Source organism: Rhinolophus hipposideros (assembly GCF_964194185.1).
Source record: "Rhinolophus hipposideros genome assembly, chromosome: 21".
NCBI classification, from domain to species: Eukaryota; Metazoa; Chordata; class Mammalia; order Chiroptera; family Rhinolophidae; genus Rhinolophus; species Rhinolophus hipposideros.
In genome coordinates, this window is record NC_138067.1 from 39,515,368 (window position 1) to 39,528,669 (window position 13,302).

The following is a 13,302-nucleotide window of genomic DNA, read 5'->3' on the forward strand; positions in this document are numbered from 1 at the left end:
CTTAGGGGACAGAGGTCCCCATCAGCCTTGATACAAAAAGTGTGCTCCACAAGCCAGAGTGATTAGTGTCTCCGGAGAGCTTGTTAGAGGCAGACTGTTTGTCCACCACACACCTTGGAATCAGAGACTGATTTTCTTTTTTGTTGTTGTTTTTTAAACTTTTATTTATTTTAAGTGTGTTTTTCAGGGACCCATCAGTTCCAAGTCAAGTAGTTGTTTCAATCTTGTTGCGGAGGGCGCAGCTCACAGTGGCCCATGGAGGGATGGAACTGGCCACCTTGGTGTCAAGAGCACCGCGCTCTAACCAACTGAGCCATCTGGCCGCCCCCCAGAGTCTGATTTTTAACAGGATCTGCAGATCCTCCCTATGCACAGAAGGGGGGCTGCCCCAGCCCCACATCAGGGGCTCTCAGTCTGGCTGGCATGCAGGTTAGCTGGGCATCAGAATCTTCATCAGGTTTCACAAGCAAGGTGATGTACAGTGTGGGTAACTTCCCTGTAAGGACAGTTTCTGACGTGTCGCCCAGGCTCCTGCTCTGCAGGGAAAAGCCAGATGGGGATGGAAAAGGGCTGTGGGGGAGGCTACTGGGCACCTAAGGTAAAAACGGCCTGGACGTGGACAGTCCAGGCTTGTGCTTGTCCAAACAGGCTGTGTGTTTGTGTGAGTGTCTGTGCGAGTGTAGGGCGAGGGCTCATAACTGAACATGGCAGAGGAACATGCAGTTACAGGGAACAGAAGTGGACACGGAAGGTAACGGTCAGGAAGGGAGAGGGAGGGTCAGGGGCAGAGTCCCCGCCCCCAGACCACGTGACCAGAGAAGGCTCCTGCCCTGGGAGGACCGGCAGCAGGTCCCACACATCAAGACAGCGGTTCCTGTGAGCGTCTCTGGAGCCCAAGCTCTTCTCACAGAGGGAGGGACGGAAAAGACAGCAGACACCATGGAACACCCCTCAGTCACTGCCCACAGAGGGCTCGTCCACTGGCAGGGGTTCCTGCTGGCCGGTGAGAGGGGACACGAGGATGGGAGACAGGGAGTGGCTGGGGTCTCCTGGGTGACACAGGGCTCTGAGAGGAGTGGAAGGGCTTCTGTTTGGACCTGAAGGGAGAGGACACTGAAGTAGAGTAGAGTGGGGGAGGGGGATCGGTAACAAGCAAATCTTAGGATCTGGAAGTGGTGAGGGGCAGGAAAACCTCAATTACAGCATTACAAGTAATTAATCTCTGAGCAGTAATTTCTAAAAACATGATAATAATAACAATTTATGTCAGAGTGACACCAGAAAAGCTTAATCTGGGGATATAAATATTGTCCTTACCACCAACCTCAGAAATGGGCAAACACACAGCAGGAGGAGGAGGGCCCTGGGAACACCCATTCATTCACCCAGGGGTATTTGCAGCCCGTTCCAGGCACTGAGGGTACAAGACCGGACAAGCCCCTGCCTGCATGGAGCTCACATTCCATGGGGAGGAGACAGACAGGAAAGCTCTAGATGTGATGTCAGGTACCCACAATGCCATGAAGGGGACAGAGCAGGGAAAGGTCAGAAAGTGAAGATGGAAGGACATTAGAGGAGGTGCTCAGGGCAAGTGTCTCCCTAGGACGCCCCTGAGGATCAGCAGGGCTCTGAGGGCAGTGAGGGGTGAGCCGGGCAGACACCTGGGGAGGAGTATTTGAAACAGAGGAAACAACAGGTTCCGAGGTGCTGGAGTAGTGGTGGCCATGCTGCTGACCTTGACCATGGGACACACACACCCCACAGGGCTGAGAGATGAAGAGACCTGCTCAGGATCCAGGGCCTCATCTTTCCATCCCAATACATAAATCCAAATATTGATCAATTTCTCCCTTTCCTCCTAGCCTTACTCTTAACCTTCTGGAGCCCGCTCACCACTGCCCGACTCGCTCTTGAATTCATGCCGGCCAATACTACCAAAGGGAAGGATGTGCTTTTCCTTGTCCACAATCAGACGAATGATCTTATAGGCTATTCCTGGTACAAAGGGCAAACGTTGGATACCAACCGTCAAATAATATCCTATAGGACAGACACTCAGATCACTGTCAAAGGGCCAGCATACAGCGGACGAGAGACAATATACCCCAATGGATCCATGCTGTTCCAGAAGGTCACCCCGGAGGACACAGGATACTACACCCTACAAACCCTAGATGCATCTTTGCAGGGTGACCTAGTAACTGCACAGCTCCGTGTATTCCGTGAGTAATTCCTCTCTGACCTCGGGGTGTCGGGTGGGGTGAATTCTGCTTCACACACGCAGACTGACAGCCTGGACTCTGCCCCCGCCCCCTGCATTACGTCCCATGGGGCTTCAGTATTTAGTGCAGGACACACACAGTGGAGACAAGCTTCACAAGATCAGAGTTCCCTTCCCGGATTCCAGCCCCTGCAGACATTCACCCCAGAAAGAAGGACCAGTCGGATGGGAGCAACTCAGCAGAGGGAGACCAGTCTCAGTGCAGCCCCTGGGCCCCTCCCGTGACCATGACCCCGAGAAAGACCCTGCAGAGCTTGTCAGGGCCTGGCCTGAGTGGCCCCCTGGGATCCTCCTGGAGAGACTCAGCCCAGGCAGCCCCTCCCCTGTCCCCTGTCCCAGGGCTGCTGACACCAGGGACTCTGGGGATCGTGTCCCAGGTTGGGTTTGGCCTCCTGGGCAGGGCTGACCGGGAGCAACGATTTCCCAGGTGCCTGAGCCCCGAGGCTCCGGAGCTGGTCACCAGCCAGGGCTCAGCCCCAGGAGCCACATCTGGGCAGGGGCGGGACCTGGTCCTTCACCTGAGACTGTGTGGAGAGCAGAGACAGACAAGGTCGTCGGCCATTAGCCGACTCCCTGGGGGACTTAGGAGACCCCAGAGCAAGGTCAGCGTCCCCAGGGAGGGACAGCGGACAGGAGGTGCTCCTGGCAGCTCCTCGTCCACCAAGGATAGAACCAGGGAGCCCTCTCTCATGGATTAAATAATAACAGACGCTGTTACCTTGGGCAGCACTTCTATTCCAAGCTTTAGGTCAGGTAATTGTGAAAGAGTTAAGATTCACAGGCAACATAGCAAGCCATGTACCATTTATCCTGTTTCATTCAGGGGAAACTGAGTGACAGGGGGACACAGACTATGACTGGACAATCAGAGTCATGCCAACATCTGTCTGCAGTCACAGCTCTGTCCTCTCCTCCACCCGGGGCCTATTATGCAAATATAGACCCTGAAACCAGCTGTTGGTTCAGGTCCTTTCTTCTTAGGCGTCCCCAGTCCAGAGGGAGAGATTCTGGTCTGGGGAGTGAAAGCAAATGGAAAATTTTTTACTGTAGAACTAAATCACCTGTTTTTACTGTAGAACTAAATCACCTGCAGTAACCACCACAGTCAGTGCTGGGATGCCCAGGCCTCCCCCTCAGGTGGCCAAGCCCCTGCTCCCTGCACTGGCCTTGAAATCACTTGTTTCCTGATGTGTTGGTGTCACTCCCACTGGAGTATAAAGGAAAGGACTGTGCTTCTCACTCCACACTCCACACCTGCACAAGCTCAGGGACCAACATGTAACAAACACTCAATTGCTTTTGATCAAGGAGGGAGGAATTATGATGAGTGAATGAGTATGATTCATAATCTCCACTGATTCTGGAACCTAGATGCAGAATCCTAGGAGGTTTCGGCCACACCTGTTCCCTGTCCCTCCAGGGGCCGGGACCCACGTTCCACACTTCTGACCACCTGTCCCCAAAGCCCCCGCAGGAGCCAAGTCTCAAGGTGACAGTGGGGCTGCTTGCCGCGGGGGGTTTTCCTTCTCTGGACCAGCCATGGGCTCTTGGTCCCTGGGGACTCTGAAGTCACCTGTAATCCCCACTGCTCATCACCATGGGCAGTTCTGGCTCTCTGCTCCTTCCCTGTCCCTCGCCTGCCTCCTCCTTCATTCTAGCCACGCTGCCCTGCCCTGCTCTGCTTCCTCCACCTTGAAGCCTCCCGGGATTCTCCCACTAACACCTGTGGCCAGGCCCACCCTCCTGGGCAATAGGAAAGGACACAGAAATGAGTCGGAGCAGCAGCCCCTGGCTCCATCATGAGCCAGTTTCCCCGGTCACCAGGAGCACGAGCTTCCGCTGTGTCCCCGTCCAGGGCTCCTTCCCTCCCTGATGCCAACAAGAGGAACAGGCCACAGGACAGGGACTGTGACCCCTTGACCTGCTGTCTACGTGACTCAACCAGGGAGTCAAAGGCAGAGCACAGGTCTGTCCCCGAAAGCTCTCGGGCTCACTTCACCCGACTCGTGACACATCCTCGTCCTGGTGTGAGGCTCCCGTTCCTCCCAGTGGCTCCCGAGACCTTCCCAAGGTGGGCTGGTGACCCTGTGCCATCTGATGGCGTACTGCCTATTTCACACACGTGTGTCCTTGTGCTGACACCTTTACCACAGGGTGGGATCCTCGCAGACAGTGAGATCCACAGGCCACTGTCCCTTCTAGATGCTGTCCGATTTGGATGAATTTGCTCAAGATCTAGCTGTTTCCTGAGTTAGAGAGAAAGGGAAGAACGCATGCCACATGCCCATGTGGGGACCCCTCCCCATTTACCTGATCGTCCATAGAAGTTGGTGACAGGGACCTTCTTCCTAAATTTGCTAACATAACAGATATTGTTTCTTCTAATTTGGGCTCATTCCTCTCTTTATACAACAGAGAAACCTAGACTTCCCTTCTGATCACTTCTGTCTCTTAACAGGACTCACATTCTCTCTCTCCCTGGGGAGGCACTGATTTCAAACCCACTGTAGCATCTTCCTTTCACCACAATGTGACCCTGATTGGACTGCAGAACCTGATCTACGACATTCAGTGCTAGACAGAGATTCCTCCAGAAACTGGTCTTAGATCTTTGTGGCATTTATAATGATTTACACATATTCTTTCACAATTTAACTTCTACTCAAATTTCTATCTCATAACTGTCTGCAAATGGTCCACGAGGGTCAGATTTTTCAATAAGTTCATGCTCCCCCACTTTCCACAAGTCACCCCTTCTGTATTTGTTATTGTATAGCTGGCTTTCAGGAAGAATCGACATGGTCCTCACTGCCCTCAGCAGTGGGAGAAGAGACATCAAAGACCAAGGGCAGAGAGCATGGTCCTGCCAAAGCCAGCCAGCTCCCGCCGTGCCCTCACTCTTCTCTGATCATTTCTAGTCTTGAATATGCTCTCCCCTTAATGGGGTCACTATTCCATGTGAGTCACCTGAACAAACTGCCCCACCTTGTGGCTTTGCCATCTGAGTACTGAACTGACCTCTGGGCTTGCTCCTGGTCTTCCCATGTGTCATTTCTGCTCAAACGCCCAGTCCCCAGGCCAGGCAGTCAGCCGGTCAGTGAAGAACCAGGACAGGTGCCAGGTGGTCTCTGACTCTCAGTCCTATGTCTTTCCATGATAAAACTCTGATACTTAATTGACACTTGAGCAAGTCTGTGCTTTCTCCCAGACGTAGAGCTGGCAGCCTTATTATGTTTTCTGAATACTCAGAGCCTCATGCATTTGTCTTGTGATACACAGACCTGCCTTATTCTTTGAAGGACTCAGGTTGGCTGAGAGGTGCCAACTCTGATTGAAGATGCCTTTGGAGGAATCAAAGGTACCACACAGAGCAATGTTCTCTCTGTTATCTGCACAGCGGAGTTACCCAAACCCCACGTCACAAGCAACAACTCGGACCCCATGGAATACCAGGGCCCTGTAGTGTTCACGTGTGAACCTGAGATTCAGGACGTCACCTACCTGTGGTTGATCAACAGTCAGAGCGTCCAGAACAGTACCAGACTGGAGCTGTCCAAGGACAATAGGACCCTCACATTACTCAATGTCACAAGGAATGACACAGGACCCTATGAGTGTGACATCCGGAACCCAGTGAGTGCCATTCGCAGTGACCCATTCTACCTGAATGTTCTCTGTGAGTAACTTCTGTTCCTACCTGGCCCAGGCTGCCCGCCCTAATCCACACTGCGAGAGGCCAGGCTACATCCATCTCTCTCAGGTCCGAGTACACGGACCCTCACCCCTGGGCACCCATACTAGCCATCACTCCCTCGCCCAGGCAAATCCGGGCAGGCCCAGCTTTGAGGTGAGACTAGGAAGGGATGAGCTGCTCCTGTCTCGAATGGCTCAGGGTCAATAACCTCATGGGGGAAACTGGTTAATGTCTCAGACTCAGGCTCAGTGAACGCAGGGAGTTATGGTTGGGACTTTTTGAAAACTAGGTTGATCCAGCTCAAAAGGATAGTATGGCCTTTATACAGACAAGGAGTGTCCCTTTCCTCTGATTACATCACATGTGGCTTTGTTCTGTTTGCTCCAGATGGCCCGGATTCCCCCACCATTTCCCCCTCAGACACCCATTACCATTCCGGGGCAAACCTCAATCTCTCCTGCCACGCAGCCTCTAACCCGCCCGCACAGTATTCTTGGCTTATCAATGGGAGGCCCGAGCAATCCACACAGAAGCTCTTTATAACCAACATCACTCCGAATAATAATGGATCCTATACCTGCGTTGTCCATAACTCTGTCACTCGCCTCAATGGGACCGCAGTCAGAATTATCACAGTCTCTGGTAAGTTGCTCCCTGGACCACTGGCACCAGCTCTGGGGTGGAAGTGTGCCTGTTTTGCAGAAAAGAATCTGGAAGAAGTTATTTCCCACTTGCTAGTATTACAGGCAAATCTCAAATCTGTCCCTGAACCCTCCCATTACGTATCTGCAGACTTTCCCTCCCCTTGCTCTCGGATTTCTCATGGCAGATGTGGCTCCAGCCTGGAATGTGAGGAGGGTTTTCTCTCAGTCCCAGAAAGCCCCATGTAATGGAGGGAGCTCTGCAGCTGAAGAAGGAAGAAGGGTCCTCAAGGTCAAGTTCCTTTTGGTTGTTGTTGAATTGTAGATATGATTTGCAAATATTTACTCCCAATCTGTGGGCTGCCATCACTATTCATTTTGTCCTGTGATGCAGTTTTCCATTTTGATATAATCCAATGTATCTATTTTTGCTGTTGTCTATGATTTTGGTGCCATATCTAAGAAATCATTGACAAATCCAATTTCAGGAAGGTTTTCTCTGTTTTCTTCTACCACATGTATAGTTTGACTTGTTTGTGTATATCTTTGATCCATTTTCAGTTCATTTTTGTACAGGGTATAAGGGAAGGGACCACCTTCATTCTTTTGCATGTGGATATCCAGTTTTCCATTACCATTTTTTTACTAGAGTGTTTCCCCATTGAATGATCTTAGCAACCTTGTCAAAAATTATTTGACCATATAGGTAGGCTAGGGTTTGTTTCTGGGTTTTCTAATCTATCCGTTGGTCTGTATGTGCGTCATGAGTTATGTCAAACCCACACTCTTTTGGTTACTGCAGTTTTATAGTCAGTTTTGAAATCAGAAAGTATGAGTCCTCTAACTTTGTTCCTTTTCAAGATGATTTTGGGTGTTTGGGCTCCCTTGAGATTCCATGTGAGTTTTGGAAATTTTAACTTCTGAAAAATATTTCATTGGGATTTTGGTGGGGATTGCATTGCATCTGTGGGTCTTATTGAGTTGTATCATCGTCTTAACAATAGTAAGTCTTCAGATCCATGAGCATGGACGTCTTTCCATTTGTCTGTCTTCTTTAAATTCTTTCAGCAATGTTTGATAGTTTTCTGTATACAAGTCTATTGCGTCATTGGTTAAGTTTATTCCCAAATCATTTATTTTTTATGTTGTTATGAACAGAACTGTTTTCTTACTTCCCTTCTCTCATCGTTCATTGTTAATGTGTAGAAACACAACTGAGTTTGTGTATTGAGTTTGAATCCTGCAACTTTGCTGAATTTGTTTATTCTAACAGTTCTTTTTGTGTGTGTATGTGGAATCTTTAGGATTTTCTACATAGAAGCGTATGCCATCTGTGAACAGACATACTTGTACCCCTTCCTTTCCAATGTGGATGCATTGTATTTCATTTCCCTTGTCTGTTTGCTCTGGAGTGGACTTGTGTACTGTGGTGAACGGAGGCGGTGAAAGTGGCACCCTTGTCTTCTTTCTGGTCTTAGAGGAAAAGCTCTCAGTGTCTCACAGTTAAGTTTGAGGCTAGCTTTCATATAAGGCCTTTATTTGCTGCAGTAGTTTCCTTCTGTTCCTAAGAGTGCCAGTATTTTGTTAAATTGGTTGCCACTAATCTAAAGATTTCCTTCCTCATGATATTCAATCCACAGATTAAGAAGTAAAAGTCAGAGAGTGAACCCTTTACATTGGAAACTCTTCCATTCCTAAGGTTACAAGGACTGGGCCGAGCTGTCCTCATTCCCTAATAAACTATTTCCTTCACAGGGATATTCAATCCACAGACCAGGAACTAGTGTCCTATTCAGATTGAGAAATCCTTTAGATGGAACCTCTCCAGGCCTAAAGTCATGGAGACTGGGTTCTGCCATCTTTATTGCCTAACGAATTATTTAACAAGAGGTAAACGCCTTCCCATTTTCTGCAAAGTTCCCTTGGCTCCAGAGATGAATAAAGTTGGCAAGCCTTCCTTCCCCAACTTACATGGAAGTTTATATGAGGAGCAGGACCTGATCGTTTTTTAAGTCAAAGAAAGGTCTAGGAAAGGATCAGTAAAAGTTCATGAGAGAAAAATTCCACCTGAGGATGAGGATGCTGGACACGTGAGCTGAGAAGGGGTTCCCGGTGTTGATAGCACAGAGATGTCCAGGAGGACAGGTCAGGGGTCACCCTGAGGTGAGCTGGGGTCAGAGAGGAGGCGCAGCCCTCTCCTTACAGATTGTCACCTGAACAATGATGCTCGTATGTCTGCAGAGGTCAGGGCCATCCTCTGGTGACCTTTACAGAGCTCACAATGGACTGTGAGCGGCTGAGATCTCTGAGGAAGCAGCGTGGGCCCAGACCCACTCTCAGTCAGTCACCGCCTTTGTCCACAGAGCCTGTGAGAGAGCCCACCCTCCTAGCCAGCAAAGCCACAGTCACAGAACATAAGGACGCTGTGGTCCTGACCTGCCTCAAATGACACTGGCATCTCCGTCCAGTGATTCTTCTGTGCCCAGAGTGTGCAGCTCACGGAGAGGATGGAGCTGTCCCAGGACAGCAGCACCCTCACCACAGATAGACCCTGTCAGGAGTTGGGACACTGGAGATTATCAATATGACAATCCCCAATCCTATCAGTTCCAGCAAAAGTGCCCAGATCAACCTGGATGTGATCAGTGAGTGACCTCTCCCACTTCCTCACACATGTATATTTTATGGGCAGGAGGTGCGAGATGGATGAAAGCCTTGAGGAGGTGGAAACCTCCTTCTGAGCCTGGAGATCAGCAGGGGTAAGAACCCCAGAATAAGACTCATCTCGTTATTGTCTTGGTCCTAATGTGCACCAGCTAGCTGACCTCGGGCAAGACATTCAACCACCTGAGCCTCGGTTTCCTCATCTGTAAACTGGAATAAAACAGCAAGATCTTAGGGCTGTTGGGAGGGTGTTTATTAGGAGGTTAATGAGATTAAAGCCCTCACGGTCATGCAAAGTCAGGGCTCAGTCAATGCTATCAAGTAGTATTTTTATGAACATCATTAGCCGTAAAGTCAAGCGGAACTTGGTGAAAATGCTGTGACCTCCAGTGATTCATCAGGCACTTCACGTCCCAGATTCTGTTTGTGCACAGTGGGGATGACACCCCACCCCTCGTGGGGATGGAAGGATCAGATGACATGAACAGAAGGTATTTCCCGCCCTGTCTGGTATAGTAGACCACTGAACATAGTCAGACCACTGAAAACAGTCAAATAACATTTTTATTACTAATCAGCGTTGAGTTGACAGATAAGGGCCTGTCCTCTAAGACTGTCGATAACGAAGGAAAAGAAGAAACACGGGGGAGAGATATCATGTGAGAAGGAAAGAGGAGTTAAGAGGAAAATGAACAGAAGGTGGGACTGGTACATGTAGGAGAATGTGCAGAATTAGAACAAATACAATGTTTCAAATGTGAGGAACAGAAAATGGTGTAATCACCGGCAGTGGGGGTTTGGGAGGACTGTGTGATGACAACACTTACAAACCGCACAGACTTGGTGACAGTTTCTTCTCCCTGATGACAACACTCACAAACCGCACAGACTTGGTGACAGTTTCTTCTCCCTAACCAGGCCCTCACCCCCTGTAAACCCCCTCATAGTTACCCCTGAATGGACTTGGGCCTTCACCCTTCCCTGCTTTCTCTTGTCCTTTCAGCAGAAAAAACCAGCACAGGCAGCTCTCAGAAGACTGTTGTTGTCATCGTGATTGGGGTCCTGGCTGGGGTGGTGCTGGTGGCCGCCCTGGGGTGTTTCCTGTTCCTCAGGAGGACTAGAAGGTACGATGGCATTTCCTCCACCCTAATCCCATCTGACTCCAGTCCAGGAAGGAGGAGACCCTATCCTCAGCTCCTGGGCTGGCTCTCCACAGCCTCCCGACTTGCCCAGGGATGTTCTCCTCTCACTCCATCCAGCTCCTCCCTTACCTGGCCTGGGTGGTTTGCTCAACAGTTTCTTCATCTATCAATTAGGCACAATTAAGGAACCGTCCCCTCAGGATCGCCCTGGTTCACCCCACGAACCTACAGGCATGCTGGCAGGTAGTAAGTGCTTAGTAAACTGACACCTCCTGTTGTTTATTGAAGTCCCCCCACCCCTGTGAGGGGATCTGCTGCCTCCATATCTGAGGGTTGTCCTGGCCCAGATCACACCGCAGAGAGTGGAAGAGCCTGGACAGGCCGGTGGGGTTAAACACCTTTTAGTGGCTGGTTTGGTAACCACAGCCCCTCATGTGTGAGAGAAGAAACTGGGCCCAGCCAGGATAGCAGGTCCTATGGTGTCCTTTATGCCTCTTGTCCAGGCTGATGGAGACAGAAGGCAGGCCACTGTCACTTTTCAGTGCTAGTGGCCTGAGGGGCAGGTCTGGCCACAGCAGGGACACCGCATTCATCCAGATACAACATGTACGGGGCTCCCCAGTGTCCTGAACACACAGCTGGCTCTGCTTTCCCACTGAGGCCTGGACCCTTCCGCTCAGTCAGACTCTCGCTGTTTGATTCCTTTCCTGGGTCCTCAGTCCCTACTTTGGCAACTTCCTCTTGGACTCCCATCTGCCTGTGAGTCCTTCCCCTCTGAGCCCAGATCAGATATGGCTTCTTAAGCCCTTTCCTCAGTTCCCTTTTCCTGGGCCCTTCCCCCTCCTAAACAGCATTGGTGGAGAGCGGAGGTCTCCACAACCTGCTTGGAAAGGAGACCCTCCTTGTCCACTGTTCTGACACCAAATCTGTGACCTCTCCCTGCACCCCTCACAAATAAGCCTGACCTTTCCTAGGGCCAGTGGCCTGCATGACCCTGGAGAGCATTGGCCCCCAGGAGCCACCCCTGGTGAGTGTCTGTTCAGCCTGGGATCAGTCGGGAGCCCCTGGGCCTGCCCCACAGTGTCCATTCCTGCCTGTCACCTCCCAGGGCTCTTCTAGGGAGGTTCTTATCAATGACTCAACACAGGGGACTCCAACTCGCCAGTCATCCCTGACCTGTGGGGCTATGTCATGAGTATCATTCACCCTCACTGAACCCTAAAATGCCAGAGGGTCTCTCTCCAAGAGATGCTCCTTCTCCCGTTTCTCTGGGAGCTGAGGACCCTGACCCTTCCTGGGAGGATGGCACCAAGGTTCCTCACACCGTGGATGCTAACTCCAGTCTCTGTTCCCAGGCCATGGTCTCTCCGGCACCTCCGCCTCCTCGGTAAGCCCATCCCCTCCCCGTCCCTTCACCCAGTGTCCTGGCTGTTCAGTCCCACAGCACAGCACAAGACAAGGGGAGGACCACCCCACCCTGTCCTGAGTCTGCCCTGATCCCCTTGATTGGCCTTAAGTGAACCCTGGAGTCCAGCCAGGAGCAGAGTGGGTTCCGAGCTAACAAGGGTGAGGGGGGCACAGCATGGACCAGGATTGGGGTACAGAGCTACAGGTGTGGAGATGGCTGCTTGGGAGGCACTTCTCCTGTGGAGAAATGACCCTCCTCCTCCCTGACCCCTGACACCTGATCTCCCCCCTGCTCCGTACAGGCCCCTCTACCCGGCCCCAGGACAGTCGTTCCCATCTATGAGGTGAGTGTGGACGATGAACATTGTCTGGCAGGCCCAAGAGCTGCCCCCAGCTTGACCCTGGTTGTGTTTCCAGGTTCAGGAAATAGCAACGCAAAGGGGAAATCCAGTAGTGAGAGAGGGAGGGGCTAAGGGACAGATACCCCCAGCACAGTCAGGCCCCCATGGCCTGGGAGACGCTGCAGAAGTTCTAAGAGCGTTACAGGGCTCAGAGGCCTCTTCTTTTACAGGAATTACTACACCCCGACACAAACATTTACTGCCGGATTGACCGTAAAGCAGAAGTGGCTTCTTAGTTTCCTCTGAGACCTGCTTCTTCAGGACCTTGAAGAGGGGCCCAGCTGAGACCTCAGGCCCTGAATGGGGTCAAGAGCTGGAGCCTGAGCCACAGAACCAGATCTGACCCCTGAGGGTATTCAGGGACCTGGGCCCGAGGTTGGGGACCCTCCTGATTATTGAAGACCCCAACAAGGCCACCCTGAGCCCTAAATGAACCAGATCAAATGTTTCATCACCGTGGGGGCTCCAGGAAAAACGATCAGGCTTGTGACCCACTGTGGACAACCTGAATGATCTGAATAAAGAGGACCCTACCCTTATTTGTTCTTTTTCTGCAAATGGGAGCTTTTAGCAGAAAGTCACCTGAAATGCTGGGTCCTTTCTCTCCAGAATTACACAGGGAAAACATTATCTCTAAGTTACCCCAAGCCCCATCTCTGTTCTCTGTGAGAGAAGAGGGAGATGGGTGTGGAGATGGGAGGACTGTGCTAAAAGGAAAGGCAGAGATAAAAGCTGTGACTCAGCCAAGAGAGCACTCAGCTATCCTTACACTGCTCTGGGAACCAGGCCATGGACGATTTCCAGGGTTTGCCCCTTTGCACATGTGCACTGGGTCTCAGGAGCACAGAATAGAGGGCCATCTCGTGTCCACACAAAGATGTGCAAGGAATCTTCTTTGGGGTCATTGCCCACAGCCATGGGCAGGCCGCACATTCTGGGAGGGGCCCTTTCCCAGTCCCCCAGTGTCCTATACCCTTTGGCCCTCCTCACCCAGGTCCTTGTGGCCCTGACAGGTGCCCCTACAAATCAACTTGCTTGTCTCCAAATCCAGGATCCAGGGTTCTGAGCCCTG

At 51.2% G+C, this 13,302-nt stretch overlaps 1 protein-coding gene across 2 annotated transcripts; it reads left to right on the forward strand.

Moving 5' to 3' along the window:
* Positions 1 to 843: 843 nt before the first annotated feature.
* LOC308490194 (cell adhesion molecule CEACAM8-like) lies at positions 844 to 12,768 on the forward strand. 2 transcript variants are annotated; one of them, XM_081032113.1, is made up of 9 exons: positions 844 to 1,003; positions 1,863 to 2,222; positions 5,679 to 5,957; positions 6,363 to 6,617; positions 10,284 to 10,404; positions 11,397 to 11,449; positions 11,778 to 11,809; positions 12,132 to 12,173; positions 12,401 to 12,768. In XM_081032113.1, the coding sequence occupies exons 1-9, from the start codon at positions 940 to 942 to the stop codon at positions 12,464 to 12,466; spliced, it is 1,272 nt and encodes a 423-aa protein (XP_080888239.1). In that variant the 5' UTR covers positions 844 to 939; the 3' UTR covers positions 12,467 to 12,768. The 2 variants fall into 2 exon arrangements, with proteins under 2 accessions (XP_080888239.1, XP_080888240.1); XM_081032114.1 differs by lacking the exon at positions 11,397 to 11,449 and having other exon boundaries at positions 860 to 1,003.
* The last annotated feature ends 534 nt before the right edge of the window (positions 12,769 to 13,302 follow it).

Bases quoted from the DNA above. Each gene is read 5' to 3' on its own strand.
- LOC308490194 (XM_081032113.1), top strand. From the start codon at position 940: ATGGAACACCCCTCAGTCACTGCCCACAGAGGGCTCGTCCACTGGCAG. The intron at 2,223-5,678 runs GTGAGTAATTCC...TTATCTGCACAG, and splicing joins TGCACAGCTCCGTGTATTCC to CGGAGTTACCCAAACCCCAC. The intron at 5,958-6,362 runs GTGAGTAACTTC...TGTTTGCTCCAG, and splicing joins ATTCTACCTGAATGTTCTCT to ATGGCCCGGATTCCCCCACC.